Genomic DNA, 17,829 nt, shown 5'->3' with positions numbered 1-17,829 from the left:
CGTGTTTTAAAATAGATTTTTCAGTGTTCTTATAAAATCTCCTGAAGAGAATAATTTTCCTTAAAAGGGGTAATATACCATGGTTCTAAAAGCATATTTTTCCTCTGTGGGAGGCTTAGAGTTAAAACCCACGTAGATCTTGATATGCAGCCTAAATTTGGCATCAGGAAATGGGAAATTGCATCTTTAAGCAGAGTACAATCAAAAATGAATTACAATAAATCCTATATAATTGCATAGGTCATTCTCTTTAATGAGATTTTATTAACCTGACTGTCAAGCTTTTGAGTCAGGCAGATATTTTATCTTCTTCAACTGATAAAAGTGTCAGCTATAAACCACCATATAAATATTCATAAATCTACACATCTGTGGCAGCCTATCAGCATCATTCTTTTGGACATTAAAAGCATTCTAATTACTTTCTGTCTAGCAGAGCTGAAATGCTGCCTGTTATAGTATGTGCTTGGCAGGCATGATTGCTTTTGTTTGCCATCACAAATAGCAGCATCCTATTTTATATACCGATGGTCCAGAAAATATTCAGGGATTGACTGAGCAGGATGAATATTAGGAAGCACCATCTGGTTTTGATAGCACCGAGTATATTAACTCATCTGTTAATTTTTGACACATCATTGATTTATTTATTTAGAAAAATTGCATCCTGTTTTGCTGTGTTGATGTTTGCCATTAGGGGAAAAAAAAACTGATGGCATTTTTTTTTTTAAGACATACAGTAGTTCATTGATTTAAGAACAGGATGATGCTTCCAGAGATGCTTTCATTTTGTAACTTCTATTTTCTACGCCACAAAGTCCTCCCATAGAAAGAAGTTATATTAATGTTTTAAGAAAATCATCCATTTTGAGCTAGTTGGAAATCCTTTTGGTAGATTGTAATAAATATATGGATACGTGGTAGTATAGGTCACAGAAAATTTTTTCTGCTTCTGCATTTTTAATATTAATATATTTCACCCTTCACTGGGCTAAAATCAAAAGGTTACCACTAATCTTGACTACTGTGATCTCCTTCATAGAAGCAGAATACTCTTGGGGATCTGCTGTGATGGGCAAATTCCATTCAAGGCTTTACTTACAAAGAAGGATGTTAAAGTAGGGAGCCTGTGTTTCATTGCTGAGTTCCCATCCCTCTTCACTTATCAGATTTAGGATGGATTAAACCTCTTAAATTCTGAAGAATTTCTAGAAATGATTTTTTGAATTACAAAAATAATCATGGGTTCATATTCTGGAATCAGACTAGGCACAATTTGCAACATGATGTTATCTCCAGACAGGTTTTACCAAAAAGCAAAATAAATTTGAGAAATTTGGTCATTTTAGAGTGCTTTATGATTGTGATTTTTTTAAAAACATTTTATGATCTTTCATTTTAGAGAAGTTAGGGATAAAGTAGGTTGTGTTAAAGCCTCTCTGTAATCTGTTGACTTTGTACTTCCTTGCTATCACTTGAGTGGAACATTCTGTGACTGGGCGGGGGGGGGGAAGTTCAAAAAATTTAAAATACACGTTCACACTGCTCAATTTAGAATCATGGATCAGTGTGTCATACAACTGTGTTCATATAAAAACAGAACTTTTCTCCATTTCTTAGCAGTAAGGGGCATTACACAATACCTGCATTTCTAATTATATTGTGTCTGGAAAGGTGAAGTATTGCTGGCTGCAATATGTGTTAAGTGGAAAGATTTGCTGTTTTCCACCAAGTATCATAGTAACATTTTTCATCACACTCTTCAATGTATTGACATAAAATACTATTCAAATGTTAGCAGGTACTGAAAAGAAGAAAATTCAGCCTTTTAATGGCTGCAGTGGCTATTTTTACATATATCAGTTCTGAGAACAAATTCTGAATAAAACATTTGGAAAACCTGCAAGCAGGAACTGTTTGGTGGCTATAACTATTCTCTGATGTTCTGAATGCACTTTAATACATTATCTTCATAATATAGCATAATACATAATGACTTTTTCTCAACATATTACGAGTTTATCCTTCAGTTAAGAAAACAAATCATGCTTGTCTATACATCAGATTTTTTTCCACTTAAAATCTATACTGTAATGTGACTTATCAGTATTCAGACAACTGAACTCCTTTTAGGACACTTGACAAATATATTCTAGCTGTTCTTTCTAAGCAATTCTGTTTTCGTCTTTCCTTTCATATTTTGTTTCTTTCATCAGGGTTGTATTAAAGATGTATAGCCTATGAATCGATTAGGACTGTTCTGATTAAAATGCAAACAGTAAGTACAACTTCAGGTCTGAAATGGGATTATAGGATTAAATGAATGAAAACTGCTAATGTGCCAGAATTGAGAATCCCCAATCGATATTGTCCTTTGATTTCACTAATAAAAGAACAAAAACCTGGGAGTGAAAAATGAGAATGCAACATCTTAAACCTCCCCACTTGTATGGTTCAGCTGTTTACTTTCTGATTTATTCAGTTTTGGCCATTGCAAAATATAATACCCAACTATTTGAAGTCTTTCTCCATTACGATTCAGTTCAAATCATGAGCTTGTTTCTTCCTTTCCACCTGGCTGGGGGCAGAGTCATCATGACTTCCAGTGTTTGATGTAGGAAAGATAGTTCCCATATACACATCCCCTTTTCTCCGAAGTAGCAAGCCAACTTTATCTCGGCTGCTACTTGGGTCAAGTTTCACGGCCCATCAGTCAGCTCTAGACGAACACTATACGTGGCATCTCGTTCTTTCGTTAGCACTCAAAGTAATTGTGGTTAAAAAGCAGGCCTGTGCCTAATATTTGTGGGATTCAGGGTGAGGATACAAATGCTGTAAACTAAGATACTATTTTAGGTATAAGAGTCCCCGCATGTATTCAGTAAATACTTCTTGAGATACTGTGCTGGCCCTCAAGCTCGAGTCCACTCATAGAATATACAGTCTCTTAGGTCTCTGCTGAGCTGAAGAGTACTGGACTCTGTGTTCTGACTTGTCATTTTTCCTGAGGGTTTAGGAATGCTAGCATTTTATAGATTTGGGAGATGTGAGGGGTGCTTCCTATATGCTCTGGGCCTTAGATAAATCATTAAATAATTAGAAAAGGAGACTTGAACCCCCTCCCCCTGATATCTTAGTTACTTTAGGAAGACTAGTAAGAAAAAACAAAGAAGAGCATGAAGTACTGCATGGAGGTTTCTGAAGGTTGGTTTTGCTGGTCATTAACCTGGGTTTTCTAGAGAAACCAATTTTCTTAAGTCACAATTATTCTGGTTTGTTGTCCCCAAAGAAACCCTTGAGCATCTCACCATTTTTCACTTTTAAAGGTCTTTTGTTCCTCAGTAAAGATACAGCTACACAACATTTCCAGGGACAACAAGCAACTAGTTGTTGTTTCAGTCACCGAGTCGTGTCCGACTCTCTGAGACGCCGTGGACTGTGGCACGCCAGGCTTCCCTGTCCTTCACCAGCTCCCGCAGCTTGCTCAATCTCACGTCCACTGAGTCAGTAATGCCATCCCACCATCTCATCCTCTGTTGTTCCCTTCTTTTGCTGCTTTCAATCTTACCCAACGTCAGGGTCTTTTCTAACGAGTAGGCTCTTTGCATCAGGTGGCCAAAGTATTGGCGCTTCAGCGTCAGTCCTTCAGTGACGTTATATTTCTATAATAAACAATAGATATTGGCATCTAGAATCTACAGTATTTTGTTTGTTGCCACTATTTTACATAGAGGGGAGAGGAAATAAGAGGCACCCTCATTGCCAAATATAAACCCTAAAAAAATATCTCTCTCTGGGTATTTATAAATTGCCCATTCTGGGTGGTGGTCTACAAAGAGAATGTTGATGTAGCATTTACGTTTAGGGTGAATTTTCAAAACCCTTGGACTGACAACATTGAGTCACATCTTCACAATACTGACTGGGGTGGGGTGCGGGGGCCTTTCCATATTTTTTCTTTTTGAGGTGAACTGATTGCTTTCTATCCGTTTTTTGCTTTCCACTGATTGACAGTTAACATGCTTTGGAATACATTTGTGGAAACTGACTGGCCCTGTCTGTGCGTGCCAGTTAAGAGATTTGGTGGGAGAAGCCCTGAGAAGGGCCTTGTTGCTTTTCAGATGCTACTGCTATAGATCAGGCTAAGGTATCAGATACAGGAAAGGATTGCCAGCCCAGATGGTGGATGACAAAGTGTTGCTTTGGGGCTCCTCCTCATTTGCCTCAGGCCCACTCCTTGTTTTTTCTTAGGTGTTTGTGAGCACTTCACAGACACCTCTCGTTCTTCTCCAGTTTGCATCTGGGAGCAACGTACTCTCAGTGGGGATTGTATCAGCTGATTAATAGCAAGGGCATGAGGGCACTCCAGAAATAGCAGTAATGATTGCTGTAAGCTCCGCTGTCAATGAGGAGTTGAGTCTGCAGGGCTGGCTTGATTCATTAGAGTGAGGATGTTAATGAAGCCAAAGGTGTGAGTCCAGAGCTGTGCAGGCCAGCCAATGCCATTGAGAGGGGGGTCTCTATTCAGTTCCCCAGTCCCATCCAGCCATTTCCCAGAATCGAGTTGGGGTGGCTCATCAGGAGTGACAGGAAGCTGTGCGTCCAGGTACATGTGGATTCACTATGTCACACTGTTGTGCGGCAGAGAGTAGAAGTCCATGTTTCTGACAGTTTCGAATGTTGAACTCCAAGTCGAGGACCCTCTTTGTCCCTTGTCTTGGCTGTGAGTCTCTGATGTGTCTTCTCTTCTGTTTCAGAGAGTCGTATGATCTTGGACGCTTTTGCTCAACAATGCAGCCGAGTCCTTAGCCTCTTAAATTGTGGAGGCAAACTTCTAGACTCCAACCATTCTCAATCCATGATATCTTGTGTGAAGCAGGAAGGCTCAAGTTACACTGAAAGACAGGAACCATGTCCTGTTGGCAAAGGGGTCCACAGTCAGACCTCAGACAATTTAGACATTGAAATGCAATATATGCAAAGGAAACAACAAACTTCTGCATTTTTGAGAGTTTTCACTGACTCCCTGCAAAATTACCTGCTCTCAGGGAGCTTTCCAACTCCAAACACCTCCTCGGTCAGCGAGTACGGCCACCTGGCGGATGTGGATCCTCTGTCAACATCCCCCGTGCACACGCTAGGTGGCTGGACCTCCCCAGCAACATCTGAATCCCATGGTCACCCATCATCATCTACACTGCCTGAGGAGGAGGAAGAGGAGGAAGAGGAAGGCTACTGTCCCCGATGCCAAGAGCTGGAGCAGGAGGTGATTTCACTGCAACAAGAAAATGAAGAGCTCAGAAGAAAGTTAGAGAGCATCCCAGGTACCCTGCCCTGTTACTTAAAAGCCACTTGCTGCCCATTTTCCATTGTCCCATTTGTGTGTGTGTGTGCATGTGTATATGTACGTGTGGTTTCTGTTGTTGTCTGTTGGAACCAGTGATGTAGAAAAGTTGGAAAAGCAGGCATGCGCAGTTTTAGTCTGCCAGCGCCAAACGAATTTCAGGTTGAGCTACTAATCCTGTCCTGTGTTTAAGTCACAGTCCTCTAGGGTATAGACCTGAAGGCCATAGTCCTATTAAAAGATGTCTCCATTGATACAAACATGATCCCAAGGTGTAGTGCAATGAGATTGAAATAGGCCATGTGCTGTGGGCTTGAGTTTTCTTCAAAAAGTGATCCTGTTCCTTTTAAATAGCTTTTGTATCTGTAAAGATTTTGATATATGTGTTTTATCAGTCTGTGATAGAAATTGAAATGAAATGACACCTACAAAGGCAGCACTCAGAGAACAAATTGTCTCTTCTATTCCATTAATCTCTCGCCTTTCTTGTTAAGTTTCAACAGGTGTGGTTTCTTTAGCCTCCAAACTCCCCTTAAAGTTAACAAGCTACTGTGAACTAAAAGGAATAGTTCAAAGATAGGCTAGTTGGTGAAGGCAATGGCATCCCACTCCAGTACTTTTGCCTGGAAAATCCCATGGATGGAGGAGCCTGGTAGGCTGCAGTCCATGGGGTCGCTAAGAGTCGGACACAACTGAGAGACTTCCCTTTCACTTTTCACTTTCATGCATTGGAGAAGGAAATGGCAGCCCACTCCAGTGTTCTTGCCTGGAGAGTCCCAGGGACAGGGGAGCCTGGTGGGCTGCCATCTCTGGGGTCACACAGAGTTGGACATGACTAAAGCGACTTAGCAGTAGCAGTAGGCTAGTCCCAAACCAGTTGTGCTCCTGGCTAAACATGAGGCATTCACTGCCTCTCAGAGACACTAGATTTGCAGAGTAGTAAAGTCATCTTTATGGCAAGATCTTCTGTGGGTTGCAAAGCCATTTTTTCCTTATTTGGGAAGGTTCTGATTTTGTATATAGCTTTGACTTCATTACTACATGTCTGTGGCTTTGCAGAGAGACTGGCACGATATTGTAAATCAACTATACTTCAATTTTTTTCAAAGAATATATAGCAATGCTAAATAAATAAAAGACAGTAAAACCTTTTTTTATGGGAACTCTGGCTGTCCAGTGGTTAGGACTCTGCTTTTATTGCCAAGGATTTGGGTTTAATCCCTTGTCCAGGAACTAAGATCCCAGAAGCTGCAAGGAATGGCCAAAGAAACAAGAGACAATAAAACCTTTGTAATCATGCAGCCCATTGATAAAAAATTTTGAGCATGTATCCACCAGTGTACACATCCATTGATTATTTACCTGCATGTACTACTATACTAATATATTATGTTCAAAGTAAAGCATACATAATACATTTAAAATTTTTAAGGCTGATCCATAAACAGAAGTTATGTTTTTTTCCTCATTCGATGTCTTTGCATCACAAAATTTGGCAGCTTATGTAGAAAGAAGGAAATGTTAACTAAAGTTACCCACTTGTTTATTAGAAGTGCCAAACAAAAAGTCTACTTTGCTCCTGTCCTTTCATTTAAAGCATTTCCTGGATAGTGCTGAGGTTTGGCTCAGAATATCTTGGAGTTAGATTGAGTGCAGTTTGTCCTTCTGGGAGACAAGCAAGAGGTGAAGTAAATCCATTCTTGGTTGTTGCAGTTGAGCTCTGGAGTTAGATGCAAAGTCTTGGCATTGTCCCTGCCAGGCAGACTGATTACAGGAGAGAGACTGGCGGAACCCAGAACAATGCAGTAGAACCAGAGCCCTATTGGTTTCTCCTGGTCAGAGAGATATGGGTGCAGCTAACAGACTGAAATTTTACAGCTTTCACAGTTGTGTGAATTATGATCCATTAACTGTGGGTTTTAATACCAAAAGGGTATGTCACATCTCACTCCCCACTGCTGTTTCATTAGGAGAGAACACGGTGTCCTGGGGTCAGCCAACTGCAGGTTCTTGAATTAGCCATTCAGCACTGTGGGTAGGGGTTTCATGGTGCAAGGATGGGTGACTCGCACGCAGAGTACTGCTGCCCAACTCCTCATCCTGAATCTGTGGCAAGCTGTCTGTCCTTGGTAAACTTACTCAGCCAATGTGGGGTTCACTCCACCTGCTTTTTCCTGAATCTGCACAGGTGCAATGTCTGTGTCAGGAGTAAATCATTGCTGGCCTGCCACTAATCGTCCTTTTCGACTGCCCAGAAAAACAAAAATGCTGCAATTTCTTGAGTCCTCTTGATGGCCAGACATTGAATGACTCTTGCTGAAAGTAGGCTAATGATCCCCACTCTTAGTGTAAACACCTACCACTGCTGCTATAAAGAGTCACCTCCAGGAACTTGAATGATTAGCCATTCTACATAGAGAACCTTGATTGCTTTAATTAGTCCATTTGTTGTTTAGTCACTCAGTTCTGTCTGACTCTTTGTGACCCCATAAACTTCAGTACCCCAGGCTTCCCTGTCCTTCACCACATTCCGGAGCTTGCTCAAACTCATGTCCGTTGAGTCAGTGATGACATCCAACCATCTCATCATCTCTCATCCCCTTCTCCTTCTGCCTTCAGTCTTTCAAGCTTCAGAGTCTTTTCTAATGGGTCAACTCTTGCCCATCAGGTGGCATTCAGTTTCAGCATCAGTCCTTCCAATGAATATTCAGGTTTGATTTCTTTTAGGTTTGACTGGTTTAATCTCCTTGCAGTCCAAGGGATTCTTCAAGAGTCTTCTCCAACACCATAGTTCAAAAGCATCAATTCTTCGGCGCTCAGCTTTCTTTATGGTCCAGCTCTCACATCCGTACATGACTACTAGAAAAATCATACCTTTGACTAGACAGACCTTTGTTGGCAAACTAAAGTCTCTGCTTTTTAATATGCTGTCTAGGTTAGTCATAGCTTTTCTTCCGAGGAACAATCGTCTTTTAATTTTGTGGCTGCAGTCACCATCTTGCAGTGATTTTGAAGCCCAAGAAAATAAAGTTCGTCACTGTTTTCTATTGTTTCCCCATCTATTTGCTGTGAAGTGATGGGACTGTATGCGATGATCTTTGTTTTTTGAATGTTGAATTTTAAGCCAGCCTTTCCACTCTCCTCTTTGACCTTCATCAAAAGGCTCTTTAGTTTCTCTTTGCTTTCTGCCATTAGGGTGGTGTCTTCTGTATATCTGAGATTGTTGCTATTACTCCAGCAATCGTGATTCCAGCTTGTGCTTCATCCAGCCCAGCATTTTGCATGATGTACTCTGCATATAAGTTAAATAAGCAGGGTAACGATATACAGCCTTGATGTACTCCTTTCCCCATTTTGAACCAGTCCGTTGTTACAGGTCTGGTTCTAACTGTTGCTTCTTGAGCTCCATACACGTTACTCAGGAGGCAGGTCAGGTGGTCTGGTATTCCCATCTCTTTCAGAATTTTCCACAGTTTGTTGTGATCCACATAGTCAAAGGCTTTAGCATAGTCAGTGAAGCAGAAGTAGATGTTTTTCTGGAATTCTCTGCAATTTGATCTCTGGTTCCTCTGCCTTTTCGAAATCCATCTTGAACATCTGGAAGTTCTCAGTTCACGTCATGGTGAAGTCAGACTTGGAGAATTTCGAACATCACTTTGCTGGCGTGTGAGATGAGCACAGTTGTATGGTAGTTTGAACATTCTTTGGCATTGCCTTTGGGTTTTGAATGAAAACTGACCTTTTCCAGTCCTGTGGTCACTGCTGAGTTTTCCATATTTGCTGGCATATTGAGTGCAGCACTTTTAACAGCATCATGTTTTCGACTTGAAATAACTCAGCAGGAATTCCATCACCTACACTAACTTTGTTCGTAATGATGCGATGTAAGGCCCACTTGACTTCACACTCCAGGATGTCTGGCTCTAGGTGAGTGATCATACCATCATGGTTATCTGGGTTTTAAGATCTTTTCTGCATAGTTCTATGTATTCTTGCCACCTCTCCTTAATATCTTCTGCTTCTGTTAGGTCCATACCATTTCTGTCCTTTCTTGTGCCCATCTTTGCATGAAATGTTCCCTTAGTATCTCTGATTTTCTTGAAGAGATCTCTAGTCTTTCCTATTCTATTGTTTTCCTCTCTATTTCTTTGCATTGTTCACTTAGGAAGGCTTCCTTATCTCTCCGTGCCGTTCTTTGGAACTCTGCATTCAGTTGGGTATATGTTGACCTTTCTCCTTTGCCTTTCACTTCTCTTCTTTTCTCAGCTATTTGTAAGGCCTCCTAAGACAGCCATTTTGCCTTTTTGCATTCCTTTTTCTTGGGGATGGTTTTGATCACCACTTCCTGTATAATGTCACAAACCTCCATCCATAGTTCTTCAGGCACTCTGTCTATCAGATCTAGTCCCTTGAATCTATTTGTCACTTCCACTGAATAATCATAAGGGATTTGATTTAGGTCATACTGAAGGAAATCAGTCCTGAATATTCATCGGAAAGACTGATGGTGAAGCTGAAACTCCAGTACTTTGGCCACCTGATGCAAAGAACTGACTGAGTGGAAAAGACCCTGATGCTGGGAAAGATTGAAGGTGGGAGGAGAAGGGGGATGACAGAGGATGAGATGGTTGGATGGCATCATCGAATCAATGGACATGAGTTTGAATAAACTCTGTGAGTTGGCAATGGACAGGGAGGCCTGGCATGCTGCAGTCCATGGGGTCACAAAGAGTCAGACACTTCTGAGTGATTGAACTGAACTGAGTTGAACTGATACCTTAATGGCCTAGTGGTTTTCCCTGCTTTCTTCCATTTAAGTCTGAATTTTTGCAATAAGGAGTTCATGATCTGAGCCACAATCAGCTCCCTATCTTGTTTTTGCTGACTGTATGGAGCGTCTCCATCTGTGGCTGCAAAAAATACAATCAGTCTGATTTCAGTATTGACCATCTGGTGATGCCCATGTGTAGAGTCATCTCTTGTATTGTTGGAAGAGGGTGTTTGCTGTGACCAGTGTGTTCTCTTGACAAAACTCTATTAGCCTTTGCCCTGCTTCATTTTGTTCTCCAAGGCCAAATCTGCCTGTTATTCCAGGTATCTCTTGACTTCCTACTTTTGCATTCCAGTCCCCTATGATGAAAAGGACATCTTTTTTTGGTGTTAGTTCTAGAACGTTTTGTAAGTCATCATAGAAACGTTAACTTCAGCTTTTTTGGCATCAGTGGTTGGGGCACAGACTTGGATTACTGTGATATTGAATGGCTTGCCTTAAAAATGAACAGAGATCATTTTGTCATTCATGAGATTGCACCCAAGTGCTACAGCATTTTAGACTCTTGTTGACTATGAGGGCTACTCCATTTCTTCTAAGGGATTCTTGCCCACAGTAGTAGGTATAATGGTCATTAAATTAAATTTGCCCCTTTAGGTCCATTTTAGTTCACTGATTTGTTAAATGTCGATGAGTTTAGTTGCTTTTAGCCCAGACTGAAACTCAACTATATAGGTAGAAGTCACTTTGTCCATTACGTATAGTGAAAAACAGTGTGAAATGCAGGAAAGACCAGCTATTTTTGATTACTTGACTCATGGATTCATTGCCTAGGGACATGAGTGTTGGGCGTCAGGTTGAAAGTGCCACTTAAGATGAAAACTTGTATCAAAAGGACATCGTTGAGCTCTTGCCCTCACCCCCCAAGCTCCATCTTTGGCTAAACACAAACCAGACTGTAGGTGATCACCCAAGAAACCAGTCTGGCTAGCTGTTCTGAGCTAGTATCCCTTTGGTGTTGGGGGTCAGGGGAATCTGTTATTTTTTACCCATATGAAGAAAAGTGTGGCAGATAATGTCTGGTTTTGCACATAACAAGAGTATTTTGCAAGCAGTAACTTTCCTGTGAGACTTGGGGTCAGTTTTCCCTAAGCGGTGTCCATGCTTCCCAGCAATCACAGTGGGCCTTTGTTATCCTAGAGGCCAGTATATTTCCGTGGAAGGACCTGGGGCTTTCTTTTCGTAGGATCTGCCCTTGTGTCATAGGATCAGTCTTCCTGCAGCCAAGCAGGTGGATGAGTACAAAGAGGAGAGGAGCATGCAGAGTGAGCAGAGGGAGTCGGGTGCAGGACATGATGGGGGCACCTGTCGTGGGTTGCAGGAGGGGCGGAGTTCCTCGGGCACGTCCCTCTCTCCAGAGTCATGCTGTTGAGCAGCTCTGAGATTCCAGTTTCTTCTTGTTTTTCCCCAAAATAAGGCATTCATACCTGGGAGTAGTTCTTGAACTAAGAATTCAAAAGAAATGAGTCTGTTTAGTCTACAGGGGGAAAGTACTTTTAGCTATAAGAGGGGGACAAGAAGGCAACAGCCCTCACCTCAAGGAAAGAGACTGGGAAGAGGTGTTCTTTCCAGCACCACCTGAGACAGCCTTTGTTTATTGTATTATTTGTGAAACATCCAACAAAGTTGTATTGAGTATCAGCTACATGCAAGCGAGGAGCTTCTAGAAAGTACTCTGTAACTTACTTTCCAGAGTTATTTGCAGGTGTAGGTAACTTAACATTTTATCCCAGGAGGTAGCATTAGCACATTTTCTTTTGTATTAGAAGTTACACTTGACATTACACTAGATAACTACATCACACTAGAAATTACAGAGTCTTTGGAAGTTTTTTTTTTTTTTTTTTTTTAAGAAATAGGTTAAAAGAAAAAAGTCACAAAAGGAAGATACTGGGGTCAGGGATACAAAGAGCTGAGAAGTTATTAAAAGAAGAAAAATGATGGGCAGACATCTCAGTGGAGAAGGTATTAAGTTACAGTAGTCACTTTTATTTAGAAAGCTTGCAGTCAGCACTGGTTAAAGGGAACTCATAAAGGAGATGGGTATAAAATACCATATTTCATCTAATTTCAACCTTCATTGAATGTAAGACACACCAATAGTTTATGTTCCATTAAGAAGAAAAAACACTTCAAATCTTAATTGCCCTTTATAATTGTCTTTGAACACCAAGTTTAGAGATTTTAAAATATGATAAAATGTTGGTATTAAAAACATATGGTAATTAAAAAACCACTTCCAACAGTACTGTATACAAAATAGATAACCAACAAGGATCTGCTATGTAGACCCAGGAACTGTGCTCAATATTATGTAATTACCTATATGGGAAAATAATCTGGGAAAAAAATACATACATATATATATATATTCATACATACACACACACACATTTATATGTAACTGAGGGCTTTCCGGGTGGTGCTAGTGGTAAAGAACCTGCCTGCCAATGTAGGACATAAAATTGCAGGTTTGATCCTGGGTCAGGAAGATCTGCTAGAGGACGGTGTGGCAACCCACTCCAGTATTGTCTGGAGAATCCCATGGACAGAGGAGCCTGGCAGGCTACAGTCCATGGGGTCTCAAGAGTCGGACACGACTGAGTGACTTTCACTTTCATGCATATATAACTGAATAACTGTGCTGTACACCTGAAACTAACATGATATTGTTAATCAACTACAATAAAATTTTACAAATAATGGTAACTTCCAAAGTAAAATAACTATGACATTAAAAATACCTTCAAATTTTCTAAGTGCAGATATAGGGAAGGTAGACTTAACTGTTGATATTATTAAAGAACATTCTCCTTTTTTAAATGTACATTTTTTATCATCTCAATTTATCTTTATAAGTCCAAAAATTAATGTTCACATTTTACAGAGCTAGTTTATTACCCTCTTCCACCCTCAAAATATAGTCGATTCTTGTTATTCACTGTATTCTGTGCAGCCTCAGGTCGCAATGTTTTTGTCAACCAATCAATTTATAACCTCATTTTAAGTATATTTTTGTTTAAAGGGGCCTTGTTTAATATATAGTGCTGGTCAGTTGACACTGAAGTCACAGTCCTGTGCCTCACATCTGAACAAAGCTTATCTAATACACGTCTCCCCTGGAAGCGCGTCCCAGCCTCGTGCTCAGGACACTAGACAGCACTTCAGCCCTGCGTTGGGACCCACTTTAGCAGAATCACCAACAGGAAAAGCACGAAAATGAAAAGCATGGCACTAACTAGACCATGAAAAGAACCCTCACTGTCATATGAGAGCTGAAAGAAGCGGGCAGAACGTATCCGTGCTCAGCCTCAGCTGAGAGTGTGTGATCCCAGCAGCTCGGGTTTCTTGGTGACCTGCCAAAGCCCACCAGTGCCAGCAGGAGCACCCCAGGTTCTAATTTGACCATTACAGATTCATGTCAGTGGGTCATGTGCGCTAAGTCACGTCATTCGTGTCCGACTCTGCGGCCTATGGACTGTAGCCCACCAGGCTCCTCTGTCCATGGGATTCTCCAGGCGAGAATACTAGAGTGGGTTGCCAGGCCTTCCTCCAGGGCATCTTCCCGACCCAGAGATCGAACCTGAGTCTCTCATGTCTCCTGCATTGGCAGGTAGGTTCTTTACCACTAGCACCACCTGGGAAGTCCATTAGCGAGTAGGCAAATGTACAGAGTCTGCAAATAATGAGGATCAGTTGTACTAACTCACAAGGCTACACGCTGGAGAACTAGCCTTGAATTACGCAGTCTGATCTTAAGGATATTCTAAGAAGGGTTTAAAAAGATGAATCTGTCAGTTTCTGGATAACTGGTTTTGCAAGAACAAAAAGCCCCTGGAGGGGCTGCAGTGTCTCTGCGCTAGTGCCTGCCGTGCTTGCACTGCCCTCCAGCTCACGCGCACCAGAAGTGCCTGTGGGAGAAGGCTCAGGTCGACTTCCAGTCCTGACAAACACAGTGATCACATTTAATGCGGGCGTTCTAGGGAGAACGAAGAGACACAAATATGTTCTGAGTAAAAAAAATTAGATAAGTGACAGGAACAGAGGAGTAAACAATTGAGTTCTTTGACTTAGGATTTGGTAAAAGTCACACCGCTCTTGCTGTAAGCTGTGAGAGAGACTGTGGGACACAAAAGAGCATGAGCCGAAGACAATGGTTTTAGAGTCAAACCTGGGCTTGGATTCCTGCTCCTGCTACTTGCTAGCAGTGGTTTGGGCAAATTGCTTAACCGTTCTGAGCCTCAGTTTCTGTTTTCTGTAACATGAGGTTAGTAATACCGGAATGCTGAAGCATTAAGTTCATCAAGTAACAACGAAGTGCCTGCAGGATCGTCTAGGAAACACTCCGTACAGAGCAACCTTAAGAGACCAAGAGGGACACTGTCCTGTGCCTGAGAATACAGAAATCTTAAGTGGTTTTCTTAGATTGGTGGTGGTTGTAAAGAGGTGGTAAAGAGGTCAGCGTTCAGTTAGTTACCCGGGTGGGGAACTTCAACTCCATTCATAAGCATCTCTGTTCCTATTTCATGTCAGTCTTCTGTCCTTTGGATTCCACCTCGTATGTGCCCATCGGTATGGAGTCCTCCTCTCTCTCCCCACGGCTTTCATCCACGCCTGACTCAGAACGTGGCCTCTTGCAGTATCTGTTCAATCCCAGGCTCTGCCAGTTGAAACAGCCCACATCACCCTCTGCTGAATGCCTCTTTGCTTCACGTGGTCCACGGAGTAAATTCCAGCACCTGTAGTGTGGCACGGCATGATGTCCTTCACTACCCGCGTCTTCCTGTTCATTTTTGGAGGCTCACCCCTGAGTTCCCACCATGCCCCGAGTGCTCCAACCCCTCTGGACAATTTATGATTCCTAAACCTCCATGCACTTGCTTCTGCGTGCTCAATCACTCAGTCATGTCTGACTCTGCAATGCCATGGACTGTAGCCTGCTAGGCTCCTCTGTGCATGGAATTTTCCAGGCAAGAATACTGAGGTGGGTTGCCATCTCCTACTCCAGGGAATCTTCCTGAACCAGGGATTGAACCCACATCTCCTGCACTGGCAGGCAGATTCTTTACCGCTTGCTTCTGGTCTTCCCTTAACTTCTGCTGTCCCTCCAGTCGAAGGACATACCCTCCCTTTTCCCCACTCGAGGAGCTCCTACTCATCCTTCAGTACCCTAGTCGGGTGGCACTTCCCTAACAGACCCGTCCCCCAGTTCCCAGGCAGAATTGACCACTTTCTATAGCACATCATGCTTGCTTCTCTTGAAGTCAGTAGCAGGGCAAGTTTTTACTCTTTGTCTCTCCTGGTGTCTTGGTACAAGGAGAGGCAGGCCATGTAAGGTTCTTGAGGGCAGAGACTTAAGTCAGAGTCATCCTTGATTTCCAGCCCAGTTTCAGGTATGTTCTGTTATAACATCTATACATATCAGTTAAATTAATCAGAGACAGAACATTTTCATTATCAAGAGAACAGCCATGTGTCTGTAGGCTGAGTAATATTTAAAGCTCACTGTTTATTTCTAGATGTTTACAATTCAGGAACTTATACTCTCCAGAGACAGTGTGACTAGGACAGACACTAGTACAGCACACAGATGGCATGCTTGTCGGGATGGTAAATAATTTCATTCTCCCTATAAAACAGTATGTGCTGGATTTCGAGTAAATGTTTTGAGTCTTTAAAAACAATGATATGGCAGAGTAGATTAAATAATGCAGAATGAACAAGAAGAGAAGCTGATCAAGACGTTAATGCAATGATCTGTCAGGAAAATTAGGTACTTGACACCCAAGCATCCTTAACAAGGGCAAAGAGAGCAGTTTTCTGTGAAGAACCTTACTTAACAAGCCTTTCAGACGATCAGCAGCCAGAGTCGATTCCAGTAGCTAGACCTGAGCTGAGTCTTGTCCTCAGTGCTCCTGGCTTCAGCCCTGCGCCCAGATATCAGCCCGCAGGACCCACTTGCCTTCAGCAGAGCCCCATGGCCGGTAAATGCAGGTGAAATTCCATTTTCTTCCAGAATGTTTGGGTCAACTGGCCTTGCTCAGAGGTTATCACTGCTCCTGAATATTGGGGATGTAGAAATGGGAGAGTCTGCCTCCAAGCTTACACAGGCAACACTGAAGGTCATAGATGGCAAAGGAAGAGGAGATAACAGTTATGTAGACATTCTTTAAACAACTTTGAAGTTATTATGGTCCATGCCCACTGTAGAAATTTTTTTTTAATTGGTCTTTACAAGGATGGTAAAGGATAAAGTTTTTAATTATTTTAAATTAATTTTTAAAATTGATTTTAATTTTAAAATCATTTTTAATTATTGACACTTTGGTTTATTTCTTTCCAATCTCTTCTCTTTGCACATAATTATTTTTTAACACGGTTGAGGTCACACTGAATATTCAGTTTTATAAGCATTTTGTTCTTAAAACATTTTTCTGTAAACATATGTAAAATATGGATAAAGTCGCAAAAGGAGTTTCATTCAAATCCTAATTAGTGGGTGAGTATTTACAACTTTTACTAAAACTTCCAAACTAAATCCAGAATAATACCTCACGCAGGTTGCTTGGCAATGCACTGACATATATACAGTTGCATTGCTGCTACTGAAACCCCTATATTTGGCAATGTACAGAAGAGACAGACACAGAAGTTAAATGGCATCCCAAAGGCCACACAGTTAGTGAAAAGCCAGAACTCAATAGCAAACCTGTTTCCTGTCTCCATTAGCTTCTCAAGTCTTCTACGCTTTTCCTGTAATCGATTCCCGTTGCCAGAAGATCCACTCTGACTCACTGTGGTGTCAGCAAGTGGGTTGGATTGTCTGTTTATGGAACAAGTGGTTGGACTTTTGCTTATGGACTCTAGTAATATGGGAAGTACCGTTTGTCATTCAGTTAGCTTGCCCAGACTCTTCCATGAACTTTGCACACCTGGGCAGAAATGGTATGGTTTAGAAAGTGGAGTTTCTAGCTCTCAGTGACTCAAACTCCCTACTCAGCCATATCCAGGGTAAAAGTGTCCATCAGAACACAGAACTGTTATCCAGTAAGTGCACCCCTGAAGAGGAATTTGGGCGAGATTTGGCAGAATTGTAAATCACAGGATTTAGTTACATCAGGATGGACTTTAAAGTGAGTTAGGCTTTTAATAGAGTGGTAAAATTAGAGATACTTGACAGGTTTTATTGAACTTTGGCTTAGTAAAAGTCCTGCTTCAAACTGAAACACATATGCCTTCTTTTTGTTGACTTTTGTGGTTGTCCCCAAAATGCTTCTTTAATTTGAAGAACATATTCAGATGACTATGCAAGAGTGACCTGTGACACTGATGTGTAAGACAAATCTGTAAGGATGTTATTTAAGAAAGTATTTCTTGGCAAGAAGAAAAATTTCCTAACCTACTTCTACTCATTCACATTCTCCCAAAGGATGTTGATACAGTGATTTCTTATGTTGCAGTGTAATGTCACCTAAAAAAACCCAGAGCTGTTAGCAGGGGATAAAGATGATAACTTCAGTTTGCTCTCTTAAAAAAAAAATGTGAGAAAAAAAGTGAAGAAAGCTCAGTGATAATACTTTAAAATTAAGGTTTAGGTTAAATATTTACTATTTTCTCTAACGTGATGAAAACATTCTAAGAAAACACATAGCCA

General features: G+C 41.4%; 1 protein-coding gene across 2 annotated transcripts in view; it reads left to right on the top strand.

Moving 5' to 3' along the window:
- BEND4 (BEN domain containing 4) overlaps positions 1 to 17,829 on the top strand; it is a 32,992-nt gene that overhangs the window by 3,477 nt on the left and 11,686 nt on the right. For both annotated transcript variants that reach the window (XM_061420042.1, XM_061420043.1), the window contains exon 2: positions 4,758 to 5,324. In XM_061420042.1, coding sequence (XP_061276026.1) covers positions 4,758 to 5,324 — 567 coding nt within the window. The remainder of the gene's footprint in view (positions 1 to 4,757; positions 5,325 to 17,829) is intronic.

The sequence above is a fragment of the Bos javanicus genome, chromosome 6, assembly GCF_032452875.1.
Source record: "Bos javanicus breed banteng chromosome 6, ARS-OSU_banteng_1.0, whole genome shotgun sequence".
Lineage (NCBI taxonomy): Eukaryota > Metazoa > Chordata > Mammalia > Artiodactyla > Bovidae > Bos > Bos javanicus.
Note: the sequence above shows the minus strand (reverse complement) of the source record. Positions and strands in the feature narration are given on the sequence as shown.